Source organism: Anolis carolinensis, chromosome 4 (genome assembly GCF_035594765.1).
Source record: "Anolis carolinensis isolate JA03-04 chromosome 4, rAnoCar3.1.pri, whole genome shotgun sequence".
NCBI lineage: Eukaryota > Metazoa > Chordata > Lepidosauria > Squamata > Dactyloidae > Anolis > Anolis carolinensis.
Genome location: NC_085844.1, coordinates 28,826,313 through 28,850,976, shown reverse-complemented (window position 1 = coordinate 28,850,976; position 24,664 = coordinate 28,826,313). Strand labels below are relative to the sequence as shown.

Below are 24,664 nucleotides of genomic sequence, written 5' to 3'. Positions count from 1 at the left end.
AGGTTGTGAGGTAACTACGTAGTTGTCGGGCTACTTTTTTTGTCTAGGAGGCATCCATAATCTGTATATTTGAAAAATACAAAAAGAAGTCATGTCTCTTCATTAGAAAAAAAGTAAAGAAGTTGTACAGTGAGACAATTTCTTTGTTGAGCCTTACCAAAGTAAAATTTTATGGCAGCATTTCCTGGTAGTTATATCAGCCTGTTAGTAAGAGCAATGAAGGCTGCTCTCAAACAGCCACCCTCATTGGAGGTTGAAGAGGAACCGGGCTCTATCTAAACTCTTTTTATTTGCTTCTCCACCCACCCAGCTTACCAACTGTCTAATAAAGGATAAAGAATACCAGAGGAGCTTAGTATCTCTTGCTTACCTCTGTCTAATCAAAACACATCTCTTTTCTATAACCTTACTTGTGGTCCATTAGATGCTGTCCTACTGGCCTCAACCAGTGCACCAACAAGGAAGTTCATTCCAGTCATGCTAGTAGTCTTCTCTAGATAACATATGCACAAGCATCTCTTGCCTTATTTACATTGCAGAACATCTGGCATTTATTCCAGATTGGAGCTGACATCAGTCTTAATGACTCTGAATGAAATGGACATATCCTCAAAGATCTAATTGCTCAGATTAGTTCTTAGGCCATTTATCTTGCACTCTGTGTGTGATACTAAATTAAAATCAGTCCTTTTTAGTTATATTGGCAGGCCCAAAAGTTGGCAATGAAATATATTTCTGGCTTGCAACAAAGGATGCCATTCAGAAGCCTGGGGTTAAATATGGGTCCTCTGAATATTACTAGCCTCGCAATCATTTACAGATGTGTGGAAATTGATCCTAGATTAGATTTCTCGAGTAACCTCCATATGTTTTGGACTACATGTACCATATTGCTGCTTTGACCTTTGGGCATGTTCACTTGGGCAGATGGGACTTGCGATCCAAATCATACAGAGGACACCAAGCAGAGGAAGACTGTCATAGGCATCTAGCAGCAAACGGCAATCTGGGCTGGAAACAAATCAAGAAACTCACTAGGGAGCCTTTGCCAGTTTATATGACACTACTTGAGCCGCTTATCATTCAGTGTTGACTAGACTTCATGACTGTTTAGTTGGCATAAATATATTTACAAACAGAAGTATTGTGCTTGTTAACGGCATGTATTAAAGTCCCTATAATGTGGCATATATATTAGCTAACCCACATCTGCTCTAATCCCCAAATGACTCAGTTAGTAATGCTGTGTTTTCAAAAACACATACCTTCTGGATCTGTTATAGAAACATTCAACTATACATCCTGCCTGTTAAAATTCTTGATTTTCCCCATCTACGTTTGACTAAAGAACACCTGACAGCTTTGGGTGTGTAAACAGAACTGATCATTACCGTTAGCAGCTGAACAAGGTTTAAATTTAGCAAATCCTGCATGCTGCTATTGAGTAGCTACTAGTAACTTAAGGAATATTGCATTATGGAAAATAAACAAACTTGGATGCCATCGGATTTCCCTTCAAGTAGAGTAATCAGCCTTCAATAACCTTGACTAATATAAGGCACCACTATGAAAACAGCCTATAGTTACATTCAATCAACAATTTGTATCATATATACATAACACAATGGTCACACTTAAAATGTTTCTGCTGTTCTGAAGGCCATTCTACCAATATGGCACAGATTCTCCATGACCAAGAATCAACTATATGTTCTGGCAGCAGTCAAATATTCAGTGCTTTGGTTTTATTTCCCCCCAGAAAATTCTGGGCAACCACTACCTGAGTAGACTGATCAGTTAAATGCATTTGCTTATTATATTTAGCATAATCCTTCACACTAGACTCTGTTCAGAGTATGCAAGGTGCAATGCAGAGGAACATGGCTCTCCAAGCCCCCTTCTACACTGCCATATAATCCAGATAATCAAAGCAGATAATCCACATTATCTGCTTTGAACTGGATTATATGTGTCTACACTGCCATATAATCCTATCCTGGATTTTAGATGGCAGTGTAGAAGGGGCCCGAGATCTATTGAAGGAGATTATGTAGACCTCAAATCTCAGCCCCCATCTACACTACCATATAATGCACTTTAACTGCATTAAACTGTGTTATATGGGTTTACATTGTCATATAATACAGTTCAATTCAGTTAAACTGCATTATATGGCAGTGTAGATAGGGCCTCAGATGTGTGACTTACCCTTGTACTAGAGCAATGGTTAACACAGGAAAGAACAATAATCTCTTGGCATTAATTACGGAGTGGCCAACCTGGGTCGATTGGGCTGAATTATATATCCTTCAGCTCCAACAGCAAAAACTCAGCTGCAACAGCCCATGAATAAGGGAGGGAAAAAACAACTCTAGATTCATGAACGACCTAAATAAACTGCATTTATAGTATTAGGTGTCTCCAAATGATTATTTTAAGAAATTATTAATGACAACGTTTTGCATAATTGCTATAAGAACCTTTTATATAATGTTATGAGTTTTGGGGACTTCAGGGTCTTATAATGCCTTAATCTGGCCCTGGGGAAAAAGACAAAAGGAAATGGCTGAAAGAGAGATCCACCTCTGGATTCATATCCACTGACCACAAGAATGCAGTCCCTGCCTACAGAATTGCCAGCAATGGAAATAACTCCTCGAGAGGAGAAAGGTCTGGCCTCAGAAATGTAACATGAGAAGGATACAGTACATACAGTATTGGCCCCTTGCACTCTCTTCCTAGCAATACATTTCACCCCAGCATTACTTACTAGCACAAGGACAGGAACAGGTTTGCAGAAAGTCAAGCTGCAGTGCAAATATGCACATGGCACACAAACAAGCAAAATACAAACAAAAGAGGCTGTTGGAGATTATAGGAAACTGACATGGAACTTTGACCTGGAACTGAGTCCCCAGTTTAAATTCTCCTAATACCAGCAGCTAGGGAAAAGATAATCTAATCCTTTTTTCAGGTAATACCTGGTTTTAATCGCCAGAAATACACAACAGCTACAGAAATACAAAGCAAGGCTCCTGCCCGTTACACCGAGCCAAGGTAGTTAAAGTGGTGTCAAACTGCATTAATTAGTATAGATCAACCTGGGCTGGCCTTTGGCTTGAACTTCATACATTGCTATCTTCTTTAAGAATGCATGCAACACATGTATTTATCTTTTTTGCATTAATATTTCCCTGCACATTTTGGGCATCTCCATGGGTAATCATGGCTTAACCAAGCCATAGTATTATCATGTAGAAACTGGAAATACTACTTTTATGGTTTACTTTGAGTGAGGTTGCGGTGTTCTTCTGTTTCAAGAAAAACAATGGCAATTCTTGTGACACCTTGTATCGTTAAGCTTTTGTAAAATTCATGAAAGTGGGCTGGAATCCACAAATGTGTGTGCCAGATAAAACCTGTTAGCCTTTAAAATGCCACAATATTCTTTGTTGATTTCCCAGAATGGCTGGGGGTTTCTTCAATAAATAATATTATTTTCCAAAGCTTGGTATTTTTAACATCTGTTAGACAGTGCCAGAGTGTGGGTGAGCCAGAAGGAAGGTTTAGTGTCACCTCCTTCTCTTACCAATATGTATCAGCTGCTTCTCCCAGTTTTTCCATTTCCCCCTCTTCTTTCTACCACAGTAAGAGATTGGAAAGGGGGCAGGATAGGTGGCTGTCTACAACTCAAGGGCCTTTGGTGCCATTACCACTCGAAGGGTGCATGTATGCAGTTTGGCACCGCTTTACAAATTTAAAAATCCTGAGATATGTAGTTGGGTGAGGTACCGGCACTCTTTGGCATAAATGGCTAAAGACCTTGTAAAACTACAACTCCTATGATTCCACAGTATTGAGACATGGCAGTTAGTGGTGTCAAGTTGCATTAATTATACAGTGCAGATACACTTTAGCTCTGTCTCCACTACATTTGGATTATATTCCCATCACGGAGAAGTTAGTACCTTTACTGTTCCGTGATCTGTACCTGCTCCTCTGCTGATTTCAAATTAGCTGATTTTTCCGCCTTACTGTGCAAATGGAAGTAGTTCATGGGATAATCCTCTCCAAATACCTTCTCTCTCCCCCCCCCCCCCCACATTTTCTTCTCTGTTCTATTCCACTCTTAGTTGGAAATGACAGTGGAAAAGAGTGGACGAATGCAGAGACCACTTTTCATTCCTGTGCCCCACCAAAAGGCTATTAAAAAAACAAAACATTGTCTGAAATAATGGGAGAAAATTCATCTGGAAGTAACTTTCAATTTCCGTTTGCTCTTTTGATTTAGGGGAGCTGAGGGTATGTGTTTACATTACACTATTCTTGTAATGTGCCATTTTTTAGGCTTCCAGGACTCATCTTTTATCATGTGGGTAGCATTTTCTCCTTCAGTTTTCTTGGGTGAGTGCAAGTTTTATGGAGTTTGGTAGACCACAAAAAGCTTCTAGGGACCCATATACATCTCTATGGGCTATATAGTCTTCCAGAGAAAGGGTCCTTTTGGCACATCATTTCCCCAGGATAATATCCCTGTCTTTACTCTACAAATCAGTTGAGGGGGACTATGAGCCCAAATCCTACAGTGCTCCAAAGGTAACCTGAGCCCTTAAATGGGGACTTTGCTTGCTGAAGAATGACATTCTGAATAAAGCAAGAGTCCAACGTGAAACACCTTTCCAGCAAAAGGGAACTGTCATGGAGCTAAAACAGCCGGTAAAACAATGTTCTCCCCAGAAAAACGATGTAAAAGTATTCTCCTTTACACAAGAAAAAATGCTACCTTCAGAATGGCCTACTAATAGCTTCCTAAAAATAATCCATACACTTGAGCTCACAATCTGTCATTTTTAAACAGCTTCTGGGAGATTGAGCTTTCCATCTGATTTTGAGAACAGCAGACTAAACATACTTTCCATTGGTGTCTATTGGAGAAAACTCTAATGCAAGGCTTAACATTAAAGCAAACAGTATTTTGAGACAAAACTGGCAGACTTGTGTGTCAGTTCTAAGACAGGCACATGTGGAATTAAATCCTTTCAATTTCAATGGAATTTACTCCCAAATAAGTATACCTAAAATTGTAGCCTAACCACAATTCTAAGCATGTTTAGTCAAAAGGAAATCCCTCCAAGTTCAATGAAACATTCTCTAGTAAGAGTATTTAGGACAACGGCTTATGAAAGCTAGAATGACAAGCATTGCAACTTCAGGTATAGATGGAAAATAGCTTTTATTCAAAATGTTTGGTAACAAACAATTAATTTTCAGAGCTGGGGAAGTTGTTTTAAAACTTTTATGTACAAGACAGGAAACAAACCATAAACCAAGTCAGATTAAAATTTCACTAAGGCTACTTGTCAACTCTACTGTATTTATTGCAAGTTTTAGTAAAATAAATACTTTACAAAAGGTGTATACCTTCAGTGGAAATAAAAGTGGTTATGGGAATACTGCATGTTTCAGTAACTATTAATAATTATGAAATATTAATTTTAAAAAACCAATTGTGTATAAAAGTTATCACTAAGTTTCATTTCTAGCGTACAATTTGTTGCTTAATTCAATAAATAGCAACAACATTAAGTGTCTATTAAAATTTACTGTATTTAATACTGGACTGATTGTTTGAGGGGAAAATTCTGGACAGACCGATTTCCGTGTGCTGCATTTGCAGTTTACTGTTGTTTACAGTACTGATTTAACCTTTAAACTGATAAATGTAGTGAAATTCCATTTCATCTTTATAGATGAAAAGGTCTTTGTGAGATTCAGTGGCACAATTCAGACATATATATTCTGGATTTATAAATTAAGGTGTATGCAAGCCCCGTGGCCATGTACTTCATCCTCATGCCACTCCTTCTTTCCTTGGATACAATTAACCCAGAAAATGTCAATTAACCATAGTGTCTTGTGGCACTTGAACTGGTAACTAAGTGATTACAATGGCCAAACAAGTTAGGATTTCTACTCATGATTTAGAATTGGTTAACTTACAGGCAAGCTCTGCATCTGGGAAAAACAGTTCAGATGTAAATAAGAACTAACTATAGTTAATTGAGAACTTCCTAAATTACCACAAGTAAGGAGGAACTGGCGACACAAGGACACATGGTGGGTGCCTCAAAAGTCTTGTGCGTATCTCTGCCTTTTAAGCTGCGATGTATATATCTGAACTGTGCCAGTATCTGAACAGAGATGTTTCCAGATGCTATGTGTTTTAGCCTAACAGCTGGATTTTATATTGTCTTTCTGGTTTGCGCTGTGTAATAACAATCAAAGCAACACCAAAAGAGAAAGTCAAAGAACATCTGATTGGTCAAAGTCAATTATGCATAAGGCACAGCAGAGAAAGACAAGGCTGAAGCCACACTCATCTTTTTGTATTGCTTTGCGGATTTGGAAAAGGTGTGGCTTCAAAATTCATATTTTTCTTGAAACGAATAACAACTTGATATCCAGATACTCCTCTGAAAACTGAAAGGCCTCTCCCAAAATTTAAACTGGCAACAACAAAACATGCATGATTTCCCTGTATTTTAGTTTGCCATAAAGCATATTAACAAGACAGTTTCATAGGTCACAACATATGCATCTATTATTAGCAATGTAGCTATACTATGAGGCAAAACATTCTCAATACCAGATTTAAAACAAAATGATCTACTATCATTTCACAGTACATCATAACAATTCTGGTGTGATGTGTAACAGTGGCATATTAGAAATGAACAGCGCTGGGTATCAGCTCCAGTAAAGTTTGCAAGCACAATCTGGCCCATCTCTTTCACAAACACAATTGAGGGTTTGAAAGAGTTTTTACTGCATGGTAAAAAGGTTGGATAGATTTCAGTTAACCCATTTGGATGTTATAATACATGCCTGTAGCCACACAAATAGCACATGGTAAAGATAATTCTCAGCTGAAAAAGAAGGGAATGGTCCCATTACACAGTTAATTTCTTATGCTGTTTTAAGGCATTTCAGAATGTGCTATGTTGTTCTCCAGTTTGAAGCGCACAATACTACAGTACATATTTCAAAAGAATATTTAATAAAATCCAGAATCCTTCACAGAATGATATCCACTTAGTGGTCACTATTAAGATTCTTATTAGTCCTGTTTAAATTGTTAACACATCAGACATTCTTGTAATTACAGAAACACCACAGCCATATTATTTGGTACAGAGGAATCAAGGTCAGAAGGAAACAAACCTGCAAGTGACTATTTAAAGCAATTTCAAAGGACAAGCCTGCGGTGACTCTTAAAGCAGTTTCAAAATGATACAGATCCCATGAGCGTACAAAAGGAGTCTACTATACTTTTCACTTACAAGCACAAATTAAGGGTCGAAAAAATAGTACAACATGATAAGACAAACCCAGTGAGGCTGCATGCTTCCAGGAAAGCCCCAAAGCAACAACCAAGCAAATGGGGGAAAAAGCCTTAAATAACAGAACTGGTATACCTGTGCCAGCAGCAAATTTCTCACTATGGGAAAATAGGCAGCCTTAAAATTACTGATACTCCCTGTACTCTTCAATGTTATATGTACACTACTGTGCAAGACTGCCTTGTCAATATACAATCTTGGTACATCCTCTCTTACTAAACTTGTATTTCCTTTATATCCATATTCCCTTATAGAAATATAACCACCAGGTACATCAGCCTGGGTAATGAAAGAAAACTGTAATGCTCTGTCTCTTTCTCCTGGGATATTATTAAACTAGAATTTCCTTTTATTGCTCAAAATGCAAGAAAACGCCATTGCGTTTCATATATAGCAGCAGTAAATTCCAAAATTATTTTTTAAATGCAGGGTATTTTATTTTAAAAAAATGCTTTTGGCATTTAGCATAAAACTGCTGCTGAAGGGGGAAATATGAAGGCTGGGCACTCCTTTATCTTTGTACCTATCCAGCAGAAGTCATGTTCTTTGGCTATTGAACTTAGATTTCTCAATAGTATAGGTTTTTGTTTTTAAAAAAAAGATATTTCCAACTTCTAAAACAAAGAGTAATACATATAGAAAAAATACTGAAAACAGTAAAACACCCCCAACTAAAGTTGTTCAATTATATACAATAATTTTTATTGTGGGTGCAAGTGAGTACAGAAACTAGTGAGTACAAGTTAGGGATGGCAACCTGAAATTTTCCAAAGTTGTTGGAATCTATTTTCCATCTAGCATGGCCCATGTGCCATGCTAATCAGTGATGGTGGAAGTGATGATAATCATGTGATGGTGGAAGTGAAAGTTCAATAGCACTAGATGGCAAGGTTCCCCATCTCTATTGCAGATGAATAACAATGGCAAATAGAACTGTGAATAGAGAACTTCATTTCTCCAGCACTACAAAATAGAATAGAGAGAAAAAGAGGACTATACAGGCACTTGTCTCTGATTCTGTAAGATCCTGCTCATTAAAAGGGAAAGACTGATTATAAAACTCCCTGGAGATGTCTCCTAAGGAAGTATTTTCCAAATATAGAAGTTGTTTAGGAGGGCATAAACCCCATTTATTTCAAAGAGATATTCCCAGGAAAGACTGAACGCTCTGTATCTGGGAGACCATTTCTCTAAAGTAGCCAATGCATTACAAACCCCTCTAAATCAGCAAAGTGCGTAAAACATGCTTTACTTCAAGCTCCCAAATCCATCTCCTTAGAATTAAGCGTACAAGCCTGCTGGAGCTAACACTCTTTACCTGAGTCCAGTCTTAATATAGTAGTAACGTAGCTTTATAATGTGGCTGCACACATATGTTTAACTTACCCTACCCTGGAGTCCACTATTAGAACTTGCAAGCACCATTTATAGTTAAGAAGCATCAAGCATGGAAATAAATAAAATCAGCTAAGTGTATACAATAAATATGCCTTTAAAGGTGCTGTGTTACTGAGAAATTAGGAGACAGACTTAAGTCTTACCAGGAACCATATACTACTCCTTACTGTACAACACACAGCATTACTGGAATACAGCTGAAAGGGATCAGGAAGTGGAATGTGACATTTCTATTGTATGAAAACATGAAAAACAAGATTTTCACTCATGTTACAAAACATACAATGTGCTTTCTTCTAGTACTTCAGCTTTAGTTGCCGTGAAGCTCCAAGTTTCTGCGTTTTTAAGTTTTGCAGTTATGTACAGCTTTTCCTGGTGTCCATATCATTATCCGAGGAGGTAAGAGGATCAGAAGTTCTGTTGCCTTCGTTTTTTCGCATCCATAGCATCCAGAATTGGCTGCCTCTTTGCTGTGTATCTTTGACGAAGCTCTTCAATTTCACGTTCCATCATAGGATCCAAAGCTTTTAATCTCATCTGTAGTTCTTCCAAACTTAGATTTTTCAGCTGTACAGAAAAAAAATGACAGACACCATCAGGTCTTTAATACAAGCTTCAGCAAAAGCAGAAAATTATATCAGTATAGAAAACTCACAATAAATAACCAAGATCATGGAACGTCACACCTTCCTACTTATCACGTTACTACATTTAGTTCTGAATTCAATGGATCAGAAGAAAACTATAGTAAAATCTCTGTGCATGAGTGTGTTTGCTTATAAACAGAGAAGGCAGAAATGTAGAATACCTAATTAGAATCCCTAAAAAGATGACCTAGAATATTGTGCTCATCATTTATTTATCTTACCAATGTCTGTCACTTGTCTGTTTAAAATATTTGTGATTATATTATTCAATTCAGTTTGGATTCTAGAACTGGTTTGGAATCAACAGCAGAAACACTCCTGGAATCATTTGTTGAAAATTTATTAGATAAGCGTCACCAACCGACAACCGAGGACAGACAGGAGGCCAATGATCCATAGTTCCTCAAAATTAGTTGACTTTTGGCTGGCCATCATCAATTCATCATGACGGTAACATTTTACACCATCCAACCTGAATGAGGTAGCATTCAAGTCCTCCTTAAATACCCTTGAAATGAAGAAATGCAACCACTCCTTCTGTGTTCATTTCAGAAATCCCAATTGCCCCTGATGACACAGTTGAACTAGAAGTTATGTTGAAAATGTAATTTGGAAAGGATGCTCCCCAAAGTAATGAAACATGCCTGTTGGTCATCATCTGCAATTATCATCACATCTTAGATTTAGCCTGCTTTGTTTTCTGATTAGTCATCAGAAGATAAACACATATTAATAGGTTAATTAGCAATCTAGTTGCTAAGGATTATATTTCTGAAGAAATATACTCCTCTGAGAACAGAGGAGGTTTAAACAGAGGAGGAAAATGCATTCATTTTAATGTCAATCTTGACCCTGAGATTATCTAGCCCCTGTCATGGACTCAGTATCTGGTGTATTCAAGACATCAGAACACCTCCATGCCATGAGTTCACAGCCAAGGTTGAGCAGTGAAAACATCTGGGGCCCTGCATGGGAAAGACCAACCAGCTCAGACTGGAAGACTTGGAGGCTGTACGGAGGAACTTTCGAGATTTGAGGGGGTGGAGCTTTTGGGGGGAGTACCAAAGTGAGAACTTGCCCGCATTTTGTTCATACGTAACTTGGCTGTATAGTATTAATCTAGGTGGATGCTCCTGAACTTTGGAATTCCCTCCCTAGAAAGAACGGGATGACTCCATCCTTGTTTGCCTTTTGCAGCCAGCTGAATACATACTTCTGCCATCAAGGCATTTAGGGAATGATGAGGGGCAGGCTGCTAGGGATGATATGAGTGGGATTTTGGGGGGGGGGGGGGCTGTGTAATTTTTAAATGTAATTTAAATTGTATTTTAACTTTTACATTAATGGCACAAATATACATATTTGTATGTATATGTATCTGCCTTGTTTTTAAATTCTATTGTATTGTGGTGTGTCCTTGCTAGCCGCCTAGAATCCTTGTGAGGAAAATGTGGGACAAAAATAAAGGTAATAATAATAATAATACTACAGACTCCAGATATACTCTGCTGTATGTCTTTCAGAGCAGTTCTTCATGTCACGTTGAAGAGAGAAACAGAAAGGAAAATGTCTGTTGAAAATGTGGAGATGGAAGGACCATTGCTAATTAATCTGTTTTAATTAGTGGACACTGGTTTTTGGCCAATTGCATTGTCGTCTCCAATATGGCACCCATTCAACTACAACCCCCAGTATCTGTAGATTTTATGACTATATCAAGCTGAGGAAGGCTATTACAGAATAAAGAAAGATCAAGGGAGACATGGGCTAAACAGCCTTACAGATAGAACATTTCTCTCCAAATATCAAGAGTCAGATTTTTTTACATTCTTATGACACGATTGAAGTTATTACCTCATATTACTAATCCATCCTTGCAGTGTCTGCCAACGCTATGCTACGCGTAAGAAGCACAGCATTTTTGAACATACTATACTCAAGAACTTTTAAACAAGAATTCAAATCCTTTACTGGGTCACTGCCACACCTCTTTGGGTCAGGGTGCCTTGAAATAAAGGCTGACACCTGAAACAATGACTTCAATTCAGAGAAAAGAGAGGGTTTAAACCAGTCTTTTCTCCCCTCAGAGCAATACTTTAGCTTTTTTGCAAAAGGACTGCTAGATTAACGTTTCAGGAGCTATCCAAACATTCATAATATTGAGGGCTATTTACAAAGAAAGAGGCTCATTTGCACGCTGAATAACTGGAGTGAAACTGGATGCTTCCTCGAAGCGAGGAGGTGCTGCAGGCAGTGGCTTCTTCACCTGCACTTTCAGGAAATAATCCGGTTTCAAAACGGAAAACAAAATACTGGAATTCATATTTATTACTGTCCTGAGGCAGTAAGGCTTCACAGTCCTGTCAAATCTTTCACTGTGTGCGCATACATGCCAGTTAGGTTCCTCTGTGGTAAATAAAACACCTACATCAGATAAAAGACGATAAAAATAAAACCTAATGAGAAAAATATAACCCATTTCAGGTTTTCAGTATATTTCCTGACATTCTAACACCACGCTATAAACACCTGAAATGGAGACAAATTGACAAGAACATAGTATTATATTCAAGCTGCTTCTGAGTCAGTATTGACTTCGTGAATACCAGGTACTTTCTATTAAACAATGCCTATTTCCCTGAGAGGCATGAGTTCTGTTTTGAGCACAGCGCAGTGCATACATCTCTGTGCCCTATTCTGACAATAACAAGCAATTTTAAAGAAAATAGCAACTAATATGAACGTATCGCATTAACAAATAATATACAATGAATGGTTAATGTTTCTTCTGTGTTTGCGTTCAAATATATAACACAACCTTACACAAAGATAGATACATACACAATGGAGCTACAGCAAAGCTGGCAGAAAAGAAAGGAAAAAAGATTGAAAACATTTTTATCCCATCTTTTCAAAGTTTAAAACAATGAAACCAAAGAACAATAAACCCTCCAGTGTAATCAAATGTCAGTCTCTGCACCTCAGATAGTAGGACTCACAGAATGAATAACAGCAGCAAAACCCCATTATTATTCAACCAATTTTGGAATGTACATATTTCGCAATGTGAGCCATTATGATGTAATGAATGTTGGATTAGGATTCTGGTAGACAAAGGTTCAAATATCAGCTCAGCCATAGGAATCTACAAATTGATCTTGAATAAGTCATAGCTTCTCTGCCTCAGCAAATCACTCATCAGTGAACAATTCATGTCAAGAAAATGCCAATATAGGTTGCTTTAGGGTTACCATAAGTCAGAAACAACTTGGAGGCACACAACACCACAACAAATATTTTGCAAACTCTATGGGAAGCTCATGAAAGAGAATAACTTCACCAGGGAGATTATTCTATAGACTTCAGTCAACTCCCAAGCACAAATGCCTCAAAGAATACTTTCACCAACTTCCAAAGGGAGAAGACGACCCTCAAGGCATTTTGAAGTGGTTTTAGATTGTAAAAATTCAAAACTTTAACTTCCAATATCTTGAATGCCTTGGCCTTGGTAACAAATGCAATTGCCACAAAATATGCTGAATATGTTTCTCCCTCTATTAAAACAAAAAGAACAGATACGAGGAACATGCTACAACTGAATTCCTTAGGATGGAAGAGACAGAATGGGGAGGGGGGGAGAGAACATACACCTGAACTCATCTTTTCCAAAATATTCAGGGGGAAAGGCATACACAATAAAAACCACATGGTGTAACTAAACTCTGAAATAATGTTCATTGTAGAATAACCTTTCTGTTTCCAAGTGGAAATTTGTAATACCCAAATTCTATTGCAAGCTAACTTCTAAGGCTAGGAGCACTTGAGAAGGTTTTTTTAAGCTTTAAAATATAATTTAACTTTTGTATTTTGACGTCCCTTGTTACTTTTCCTAAGCCTAGGAAATGAGTCAAGAAAAAATAACACTATTTTCTCACAAAAAAAACCTGAGGAAATTTGATGACTCCCTTAAAGTCAACAGCTGATATATCATGCTTGCCTCAATGGAATGACCTTTGAAATGAGCTGCGTAAATGTGTACATGTGCCTACGCCTAAACATTAATATTGTAAAAGACAGTCAGAAAATGCAACCAAACAGAGATGTGTATGAATCATGAACAAATTTCACAAAGACATTACCTCTACAACAACAAAAAATGGAATACAGAAAATGTGCAACCATTCACTAAAGTATTTACGCTCATAGCGAGCCATATTCCTTTTGCTATTAATTAAGTAAAAGCTAAGAATAAAACCCACAAAGCCCCATAGTTCAGTTCAAAAAGGGAAGGCTAAAGCTATTGATTTGATTATTTCCGTCATGATTACTTAGGAGGGATTAAACAGAAACGCTGTTTCCTGTTGAAGAAAACACTGGCATTGAATACTCCATTCCTTTATCAGATAAAAACAATTTCCTCATGAAGCTATCCTGTAGTCCAAAAATATCATTTGTCTACAAAATTGAAAACACATATCATGCCCTAATTATGTTGTTACACCAGAAAACAATTCTGGAATGCAAAAAAAAAATCTTGTTTTTGTAAAATATCAGTTGAAACAATGAAATCGCTGTAGAGAATCTCCTAGGGCAACTAAGCTGTATTGCAACACAGAGAATACATGAGCACAGAAGCATTCTGATGTGAAGGCCACAGAGAACTAGGAGGGAAACACACACATTTTCACTGCTTTTTTATTTTTTAAAATGACTAACCACAGTAATTTACACAGGCCCATATATCTTTCTTAAATCAGACAAGAGCATTTTTTTTCGTGTCAGGAGCGACTTAAGAAACAGCAAGTTGCTTCTGGTGAGAGTGAATTGGCTGTCTGCAAGGATGTTGCCCAGGGAAGGCCCGGATGTTTTGATGTTTTACTGTGGTTGAACCAGGGCGGCCATCTGCATTCACCTGCAGCAGTGAGTTCCGCCAATCGGAAGGAAGCATGCTGAGACCAATCTGGCCATGTGTGCATGCCCCAGCAGTAGCTTAAGGCATATCTTCTGCCTCTTCCCTGTGCCTTTCAGACTTTTAACTATGTAACAAACCTCTAATAAAAGAATCTCCTTGCTCTAACTTCCCTTCTTGTGACGATTTTGTATCCTTCCTTGCACTGAAGCATGAATTCCCTCCCGATCTTAGGAGCCCTGCCTCCCCCTCCTTCTCTCTCTCCCTGGACGAACCACGGAACCGCGAATTAACCCCACCCCCAGCCACTATTTCCAGTCATATCTCTCTCATTTGGACCCCAAGCATGGCCTCACCCCTAACTCCAAAGGTCTCCCCGTCACGAGGAGACCACCCGTTCTCAAATTAATAAAGTTTTAAGAAGCAAATCAGCTGACTGTCAAAACCTGTCAAAACTGAGATACCCCGCGTTGCAGCACAGTTTTCTCTGCAAGAACGGACTAACGAAGGTTCGGACTACGTGCTGGGCGCGGAGGGGGCCACCCAGGGCTCCTTGCTTGCCATCCATGAACTGCCCTCACCTTCGGAGTGCCCCCTCCCGCCGACCTTTGACCCAGTAGGGCCGTTTCGCCCGGAGTGCCACAGATTCCACCCCCTTTTCTGAACTTTTATCACTTTATGAATTCCCTGCATTAAAACTTGGGTTATGGGATGGGTGAAACAAGATGAATTATGTTCCCACATGTGTCCTGTGTACCCTGCATGTTCCCTTTCCCCTTTATTACCATGAAATATATTTTATATTAAAGAATGACCGAAATCTGACCTAGGAATCAATATGAGCAGATAGTTGCAACATTGACCGGAGGAGATTAATCCTCACACCAGGAGACTGTCAGACGCTCATCTTGCATGGACAACAGATATGGTCTTCTCCCATTAAACGTCGGAGCTTGCCCATTTAATGGAAATATGACTATCTGGTTCTCGGACTACTTACAATGGGGACAATCAAAGCCTAAGATTGTCCCAGCTGTCAAAATGGACTCATTCAGAAACAAATCCTGCCCATCTGATCAGCTTTGGCTCACCAGAATCTGGCAAGCCTACCAGACAAATATGTATATTTGCACCCCAAGAAGCAGTCTGGAAACTATATTGAGGGCTTGTCAAGGCTCTCGATACTTCCTTCTTGCATACTGACTCAATGACTCTATCATAATCCCTAGCAAATCCATTGTTCTTGTCTCAGCCCGCCTCCTTGCCTCTGATTGGTGGAGGAACCGAGACGACAGGAGTTCCCCGATTGGACAGAGATTCGCGCCGCTCCTTCAGGGGCCAATCAGCGCACAGGGGGGCAGGGGGATGAGTGGCGCGAATCTCAAATCGCACCACCCTATTTTCTGTATTATAAAAGTTGCTGTTCTGTATTGTGTGTTATGGCTCCTTGATGAACGACTGCGAGTGTCATCCATTTCAGCTGAACTGAATAAACAACTCGGTCTTCTTTCTTCATGTCTGAGGGTGAGATCTTTGTAGCGAGAAACCTTGACTTTTAGCAACTCCCCCCCTTGCCAGGATTCTCGGACCTACGGCCGCGGGGTAGGAGCTAGGGTTCCCTCCTAAAGAAGGGGACCCCCAAATCCTAGCTCAATATCATTACCATCCTTGTGAGAGGCTTCTCTCATGTCCCCACACGGGGAGCTGGAGCTGACAGAGGGAGCTCATCCATGCTCTCCCTGGGTTGGACTTGAATCGGCAACCTTCAGGTCAGCAACCCAACCTTCAAGTCAGCAGTCCTGTCAGCGCAAGGGTTTAACCCATTGTGCCACCAGGGTCTCCTGGACAAGAGCATGTTCATGCCATTCTATTAATCCCAGCTAAGTCAGCACCTTCCTTTTTTAAAGTTAGTGCCATGCCTCTGGAGTCTGACAATATTGGCCAGATTTTCTTGTTAAGAGAAAAATAAACAAGCTGAAATGTAAGTCAAACATATAAAAATAACTCCCCAATAGGCTACAACCAAAGTCTTAGATTTTATAACCACAAATACATAAAAATGAATACTTTGTAAGCCGCTCCGAGCCCTAGGGGAGTGGCGGCATATAAGTTTGAAAAATAAATAAATAAATAAATAAATAAAATACACAAAAAGGATAACCACAAAGGAATTTACATGCAATAAACAACTTTGTATCACTAATATCAAATGTGTTTTCATGATTTATTATTTTTTACTAACAGATAATTAATTCTGCATGCCACTTTCTATTTCCCATACATTATGGGGTATATAATGATCCTCAGTGAAAAGAAGAAAAATGTTTGGTCTGACTTTGCCATTAATTTATATGGAATGCTCTGTGATTATCCATTCTTATAAGTGTTTTTTTTTTAAAAAAATCTCTACCTATAAAATCAAATATTGTAAAGCAAAGTATTTAGCGAGGCCTCTTTTTCTACACCTTTTACATTTCAACTTGTTTATTCTCTGTAAAAATCAGGCATGATATTTCAGGCGAAAGGTCTAACTAGACTAGCATTCTTTCTCCCCAGTCATTACCCAGATGTCTATGGCATACATAATTACAACAGAAATGTCTTGCTTTAGTTCCCCAAAGATTAGTATATAGAGGCACATTGCCTTTGAAACTGAAGACCAAGTGCAGCTAACAGCAAGGATAGCAATTTAGAGCCCCTATCCATGACAAACCCTTACAATCACTATTTTTAACATGACCCACTTGTGCAACCATCACTACAGTTTACGGTAGAAAATGTCACAGTTCAACAATGTGTCAGGTGAATAAGTATTTATCTCTACCTTTAGTGTATTTCCCACAACTTGACTTCAGTGAATAATCCCATGTTTGGTGAGTTTTCCTGAAGAGAGGCGGGAGGGGGGGGAACTCCCTATCCATTTTACCTGCACTGCTCATAATTTTATACACTTCTATCCCCCCACTTCCCTGCAAGCCGAACATCTCAATGGTCTCTACTTTGCTTCTTCAAGCACTAAACCAAATTCCAAGTCCCAGCTGGTCATATTGAATGAACAGCTAAATGGTAAATTAACAATGATGTCAATGACACTGATTTGGTGACTCTATAGGATTAGCAGTTGATGTCTGCCAGTAATTATTTTCCCATATGCAGGTGAAGTTGTCTGCATCACAGCAACACAGCCAACTTGGTTAAGATTAATTATCCCTCCCTTCAATGACAATCCTAGAAACCCATCTGTTTTTCTTTTTTCAAAAAATAGCATCTTCATTTCCCTGTGCAACTTGTTCCATAGTCCAGCTGCCCAATTGCATTTTTGTCTTGAGATAGAACTTAACTTTGCAACTTGATCTTTACTGCTTCTGGATTCTACTTTTCTATGTAAACAAGATTTTTCCTTTACTAAGAAGTAGCCAAGAAAACAGATAAAACAGAACATTTAATAAAAGCCATCACAATTGTTTCCACTTCTCCACTTAAAACATGGGAGGGAATGCAAGTATTTAAGTTACTAGAATTTGATGCATCTCATTTTTCATTTGCCTTTGGAACTTAATAAATACAACTCATAATGCCACATATTTTAAAAGTAACTGCGAAGAGAAAACACAGAATTCACAAAATGAGTCATTTTCCTACTTGGAAATGTTTTCAGAAAACCCTTTTAAGCACAATTTGTAGCATTCAAGTGCCAAGGGGGTAGGCAGAAGTGAATACTACAAGGGAAGCCAACATTTGGTAAAAAGTGGCACAATGTGGTGCCTACAGAGTCTGTTTTATTAACAGCAGCAAAGGTTTTGAAATAAAATAAGGAGCTCCAAAGTCAAGAGCATATTGCTAGATATGTCATTAAAAAAGAGATTCCAAGCAAAAGCAATATACTGAAACAGAAGATGTTCATACATTTCCTAAGCTATTGCTCATGAAAAATTTACCGACACGCAGCAATGCTTCTCTTTTTTTTAGGATGTTTTAATGAGCATAAGCTTCAAAAATCTTAAATAAATAGAAACCACTACTGAAGCAGAGTGATCTGCAAATGAGACACTGGCTAACTCTCTCAGCTGGGAAAAGAAATCTAAAGTGTACAATGTACCATGCATCTTGGTATCACTCCAAAATCCTTGCTATCTTAATTCTGCCATTTCTAGGGAACAGGTATTCATTAATTTATTGTACTGAGACAACATAATGTATTAAGATGTGAATATGCTTATTTTAATTTGGTTTTAGAAACATGGGGTTTTTAAATCGTTCTTTCTTTTTGCCACTGAAGGGGCTCAAGAAAAGGGTTTTACTATACCAACAACAAATACCTACATGCCCCAAAATCTGTTACAGAAACAAATATAAATGACTACATACTATATCTTAATTAGTAGTCCCATAACATGTCCATCTTGAAGGAGGCCAAAATCAGCCAGGCAAATATTCATTTTGTCTTAATTAACGAAAGTGTAGTGGTTTGTGCCAACGACTACAACTCTGAAAACCAGAGTTGGAATCCCCACTTGGTCCTGGAAACCCAATAGGCAACCCTGGACAAGCCGCTCTTTTTTGACCTCAAGGGAAGACTAAGGGAAAGACTCTCTGAACAAACCTTGCCAAGAAACCCCCATGGTAGGTTTGCCTTAGGTTCCTTATAACCATTTGAAGACGCACAGCAAGATAGTTGGCAAGCTAGAAATATTTTCATATAGCAATCAGGAAAACTACTACCACATTAAACTGTAACAAAGATATTCAGAAGTCCTGATTACAATCATTAAATTTTATGGACATAAACAGTGGCTTATTCTTGGGCCATAAAAATAAAAAAGGGCATCGTTTTATCTCATCTTATTTTTAAGTACTAAAAATATAATGATCAAATCAGTCGAACTACAATATTATACAGTTTCCTAAATAATTTAAGAACACTATACATGTATGGTGCTGAAAACAGAAAAAATTATTTTTTATTAAAAGTTATCTCTATTTAATTATCTTTGATTAAATCATTCTGAATTAAGTCTGTGGAGGCTTCAAACAAATGTGATAGCTGCCAATTTTCTCAGGCATCCCCATATAATTAATATATTGTATATACATTTTATATTGATAATATTATAATGTAATGCAATATAATACTAATAATAATACAATATAATATTAATTATATATTAGTTATTACATGTAATATTACTGGTAATATTATAATATAGTGGTGTGGTGCAATATGCTGGTATATAGTGCTAGTGCTGTGCTATGCTATTGATACAATACACTGTATGTAAATATTATTTGTAAGCTGTTCTGAGTCCCCTTCGGGGTGAGAAAGGCAGGATATAAATGCAGTAAATAAATAAATAAATCTATCATAAGAACAAGCAGATATGCTGAATCAGTCCAGCATTCTGTCCTCCCGCAACATTTCAATGGAAAGATTACAAGCAAAACATGAAAGCAATGGTGCACTCTTCCTTTTGTGTCCTACTGGTTTCCAGAAGCCTCACTGCCCCTAATAATAGGGAGAGCATGTAAACAACATGGCAATGACTCCCTTCTTTTATGCCCTTTCTTCCATTAACTTTCTAGACTACATTTAAAAGTCATTCAAGCTGATATCAACATGTGCTTCTCACTTTCCAACATCTTTACCTTCCCACCACATTCAGATAGAGAACCTGGATACAGAACCTTGATACAGATAAAGTCATTATAGTAAGTGTTTTTCACTTAAAGAGGAATTTAAGAGCTTTAATTACTTTCCAGAAGCAAGATAATAATAATAATAATAATAATAATAATAATAATAATAATAATAACAACAACTTTATTTTTATACCCCGCCCCATCTCCCCGAAGGGACTCGGGGCGGCTTACATGGGGCATGGCCCGATAAAACAAACAAATAACAGTAACAAAGCAATAAAACAATTATCCCAGTAAAAAACATCAACATCAATAAAAACAATCATTAAAATCAACAAGCAGGATACAGTGTTAAAAACAGGAGACTAATTTGTAGATCCCAGGCAAAGTGCAGAGATCCACCAAATTCACTGGGGTCCTCATCACAGTAACCCTGCACAGGGGACCACACCATTAATCACTACACTGAGGATCCTCAGTTTTGCAAAATGCATAGGGATCTCTAAATAATTTGCTCAGTGTAGCTTACTCATTGTTTCAAACAACAGCATTGTTGCATGGATGCTCAAATCTGTTTCAGCAATATTCACAAATAACGGATGCTCTGATTTCAGATTAGATACTGCTGTAAAATGGAAGAAATGGAAGCCATCAGTTAGCATCGAGAGAATAATTAGTGTTTAAAATATTAAACAAAACAGACGTTTACTCAGAAATAAGTTGTACAGGCAGTGTTTTGTTTGCTTCGAAAACAAGCTTTTCCTAGCAACTGTTTAAATGAATCGCACAGATGCTACAGGCCTTATTAGAACCCTTTGATTAAAAAAATATGGATTGCTAATACTGTATTTCTGAGTCATCTATTTTTCCATCTGCTAGTAATTCCTACAATGTGAACTATCAACATAACGACTAACAATAATTTTCTATGGCAATTGTAATAGTGGTTGCCTGTAGCACTTTCTAAGATTTAACTAGTGCATGCCTCAGATTGTTTTGAGCTGTACATAGATTCAAGTAACAGACACTCATTTCTTCCATTCCAACTCTCCATTCTAGCTCATTCTTTTGTTGCTTATAAGAATAAAATGGCTTTATTTTATGGAGTTTAGTCCATCAAAGAGCTCATTTTATTAAAAGCTGTGCTTGAAACAAGAACAAGCTAACTAAAGGTCAGCCAGTTTACTACTTTATCTGAATCAAAAGCCTACAGTCAAACCCTATTTATTTATACCACTATTAGATTTATCAAGCAAAATGACAACCATTAAGTATAAAAGAGTTGCCAGGAATCCTGGTTAGGTTTTTTAAAGTATACAATTAGCTTTGTAAAACCAGTTTTTTTAAGTTATGCCAATGAAAGTAGACTTCTTAGTAGCAACTACAGGCCGAATCTAGATATATGTGATGTCTACGCACTACTGTTGACTTGTGTTGGAAGTACAGTAGAGTCTCACTTATCCAAGCTAAACAGGCCGGCAGAAGCTTGGATAAGCAAATATCTTGGATAAGGAGGGATTAAGGAAAAGCCTATTAAACATCAAATTAGGATATGATTTTACAAATTAAGCACCAAAACATCATGTTATACAACAAATTTGACAGAAAAGGTAGTTCAATACGCAGTAATGTTATGTTGTAATTACTGTATTTACGAATTTAGCACCAAAATATCACGATATATTGAAAACATTGACTACAAAAATGGCTTGGATTATCCAGAGGCTTGGATAAGCGAGGCTTGGATAAGTGAGACTCTACTGTATCCCGTTTCCTCGAAAATAACCATCTCCTGAAAATAAGACCTAGTAGAGGTTTTGCTGAATTGCTAAATATAAGGCCTCCCCTGAAAGTAAGACCTAGCAAAGTTTTCGTTTGGAAGCATGCCCGCCAAACAGAACACCAGAGCATGCAGGATTGGTAAATGTACATACCATAGATTGTTGTACATGGAAGTAATGGTAGTAACAAGAAATTCTTGAAAGGATTCATAGTTTGTCTGGCTATGCTGGTTTATGATGACAATTACTGTACAGCATATAATAAATGTTCAATTTCTTGTTGAACAATAAATGTGGATTCTTCTTCATGGAAAAATAAGACATCCCCTGAAAATAAGACCCAGCACATCTTTGGGAGCAAAAATTATTATAAGACACTGACTTATTTTCAGGGAAACATGGTATGATTAAACACCTTTGTACAAGGTAAAGACTTCCTGTCAATAATATATCAGATCCCACTCTATATGATAATTATAGGTTGATTCTTTAATACCCCATTTTGAGGCAAGGTTCTAGAGTATGTAGTAAGCCCCCAGCTCCTGGTGTTTCTGGATGAGACTGATGATCTGGATCCATGTCAATCTGGCTGCAAGACTGTTTATGGGACCGAATTAGTTGCTTTGGTGGATGAGCTGCATTGGGAATTAGACAGGATGGGTGTGTCCCTGTTGGTTCTGCTGGATCTCTCAGCAGCATTCAATATCATTAACCATAGTAAACTGGGATGGAACTGAAAGGCAGTTTTGCAGTAGCTCCTTTCTTTCTTGGAGGGGCAAATCCAGAATGTGATGCTGGGGAACTCCTGTTTGGTTCCTTTTCCATTGGTTTGTGAGGTCTCTCAGAGCTTTATTTTGTCCCCCATGATACTCCTATTTAACATAAACACAAAGTTGGTGGAAAAGACTTCTAGGGTCAGGTGTCACCATTATGCAGATGACATCCTGCTCTATTAACTATTTCCACTTAATCCCAAGGAAGTTATTTCTATACTAAACTTGTGCCTGGGAGCTGAAATGGATTGGATGAGAGTGGAAAACCTTAATCCAGAGAAGGCAGAGGTGCTGCCACTCATAAAGCAGTTCAGGGAATAGGGATTCAGTCTGTGTTATGTGGGTTATATCTGCAGGTCTGCAGCTTGGGTGCATTCCTGGATTCAGCCCTAATTCTGGATGCCCTGTAGTGGCCAAGAGTGCATTTACATAGTTAAAGCTTACTATAATGCACTGTAAATGGAGCTGCCTTTGCAGAGTGGTTCAGAAACTTCAGCCGGTGCAAAGATCTGAAGCCAAGTTTCCAGGCACAATTCAAAAAGTGCTGGTTTTGACCTATTAATACCCTACATGGTTCAGACTATTTGAAGGACTGTATCCCTCCGCCCCTCTTGACTACCTAAGCTCTAAGAAAAGGAGTGGGTCGGAGGACGACGACGGACTTTTCTCTATCCCACAACTTTCAGACACGGTTGGTGGGAGTTCTTCTCTGTGGCAGCTTCCGCAATTTAGAACCACTTTCCTAGGAAAGTGAGGGTGGCTCCGTGTTTGTTTTCATTTTGGTAACAAGTTTAGACCATTCTCTTCCAATAAGCTTTTTGAAACTGATTTAACAAGGATTACTTTTATGGTGCTCTACTGTTTTTAAACTGTTTTAAGTAAGATTTTGATTGTTCTAATTCTGTTTTTGTTTAATACTGTTTAATCTTGTGAGAAAAGCAGGATATAAACAAAAGGTGGTGGAGTTGACCAACATTCACAGATGGGAGGTATGAATTTCATCAATTCTCCTCCCAGGAAGAGGAGGAAACATTTGTCATCCAAGGCTGACTGTTAGCTTTTTTAGTACGGTATATCATTTCCAGTTCCTGCAGAAATTCCACACTGTCTCAGCTGCTGGATACTGGATTTAGTGCAGGACACACTGAGAACTCTTCTGTGTATACTGAGGTCGAGAAACTGTGATCTAGAAACTGAAAGAGTACACAAGAACCTGATTGTTTATTATGTTCCCTGGTCATACTATGATGAGAACTGGACACCAATAACACCTGAACATGAACAAGTCCTTCATCGCTGGTATAATTCACTTGCCTTCATCAGTGCTTTCACTAAGCAAGGGCAAACAGATAACTGGTTAAATGACAGCCAGGAATGAAGCGGTTAATCACATCTGTAAGTACATACTCTGAAAATTTCCATCCAAGGGAAAAGAATGAGAAAAAAGAATTAGGACTTTTATCGTCCAGAATTAGCTGGTAAAGCAAGCAGGTACAATAAAGCAATCTTTTCACTAACAAATTGAGCACATTAATCTATCAGTTAAATGAGCATGAGTTACCATGATCACATTATTACAGAGACCATCGTGCCCAGAAACACATTTTTATGTATTACAATCATTCCTTTCTAAATCCTTTGCCATTCAAGAATAATACTGATTAGAGTAGAATAGTAAATAGGATTATACCGAAATACAACTTATGTGATTTTCACTCTAAACGTGCAGTAAAAAGGCTCATGTTTGAAAACAGTATCAAACATTAATAGAACAAAAATGTAAAGTTCAAACCATTTCACATGCACTGCCTTTAATATGTATAGCATTTATTTCAACAATTATTATCTCATTCTCCAAAGAAGTGATTTGTTAACTCCAGAGGACCAATTCAAATCATCAGTGATTTTTCGTTGATTGTTCATTCTTACCTACTAGGAAATTGGCATTAAAAATATCTTCCTGGTGCTAAATACAATTAAATCCAAAATTCACAAAACAGTGATACTTTACTGGACCAACTAAAATGCATCATGCAATTTCCCCACATGTGGCCAAGAAAAGGAGTGGCCCCTGACTACACTGGGATCTAACTGACAACATAAGTAATATCTGAGACAA

The 24,664-nt window shown here is 38.0% G+C and overlaps 1 protein-coding gene across 2 annotated transcripts in view; it reads right to left on the bottom strand.

Annotated features, from left to right (window-relative positions):
• Positions 1–5,216: 5,216 nt before the first annotated feature.
• The window catches only part of stk3 (serine/threonine kinase 3), a 150,680-nt gene continuing 131,232 nt past the window's right edge, over positions 5,217–24,664 (bottom strand). For both annotated transcript variants that reach the window (XM_008108398.3, XM_003219506.4), the window contains one exon: positions 5,217–9,365. In XM_008108398.3, coding sequence (XP_008106605.1) covers positions 9,207–9,365 — 159 coding nt within the window. In that variant the 3' untranslated portion in view covers positions 5,217–9,206. The remainder of the gene's footprint in view (positions 9,366–24,664) is intronic.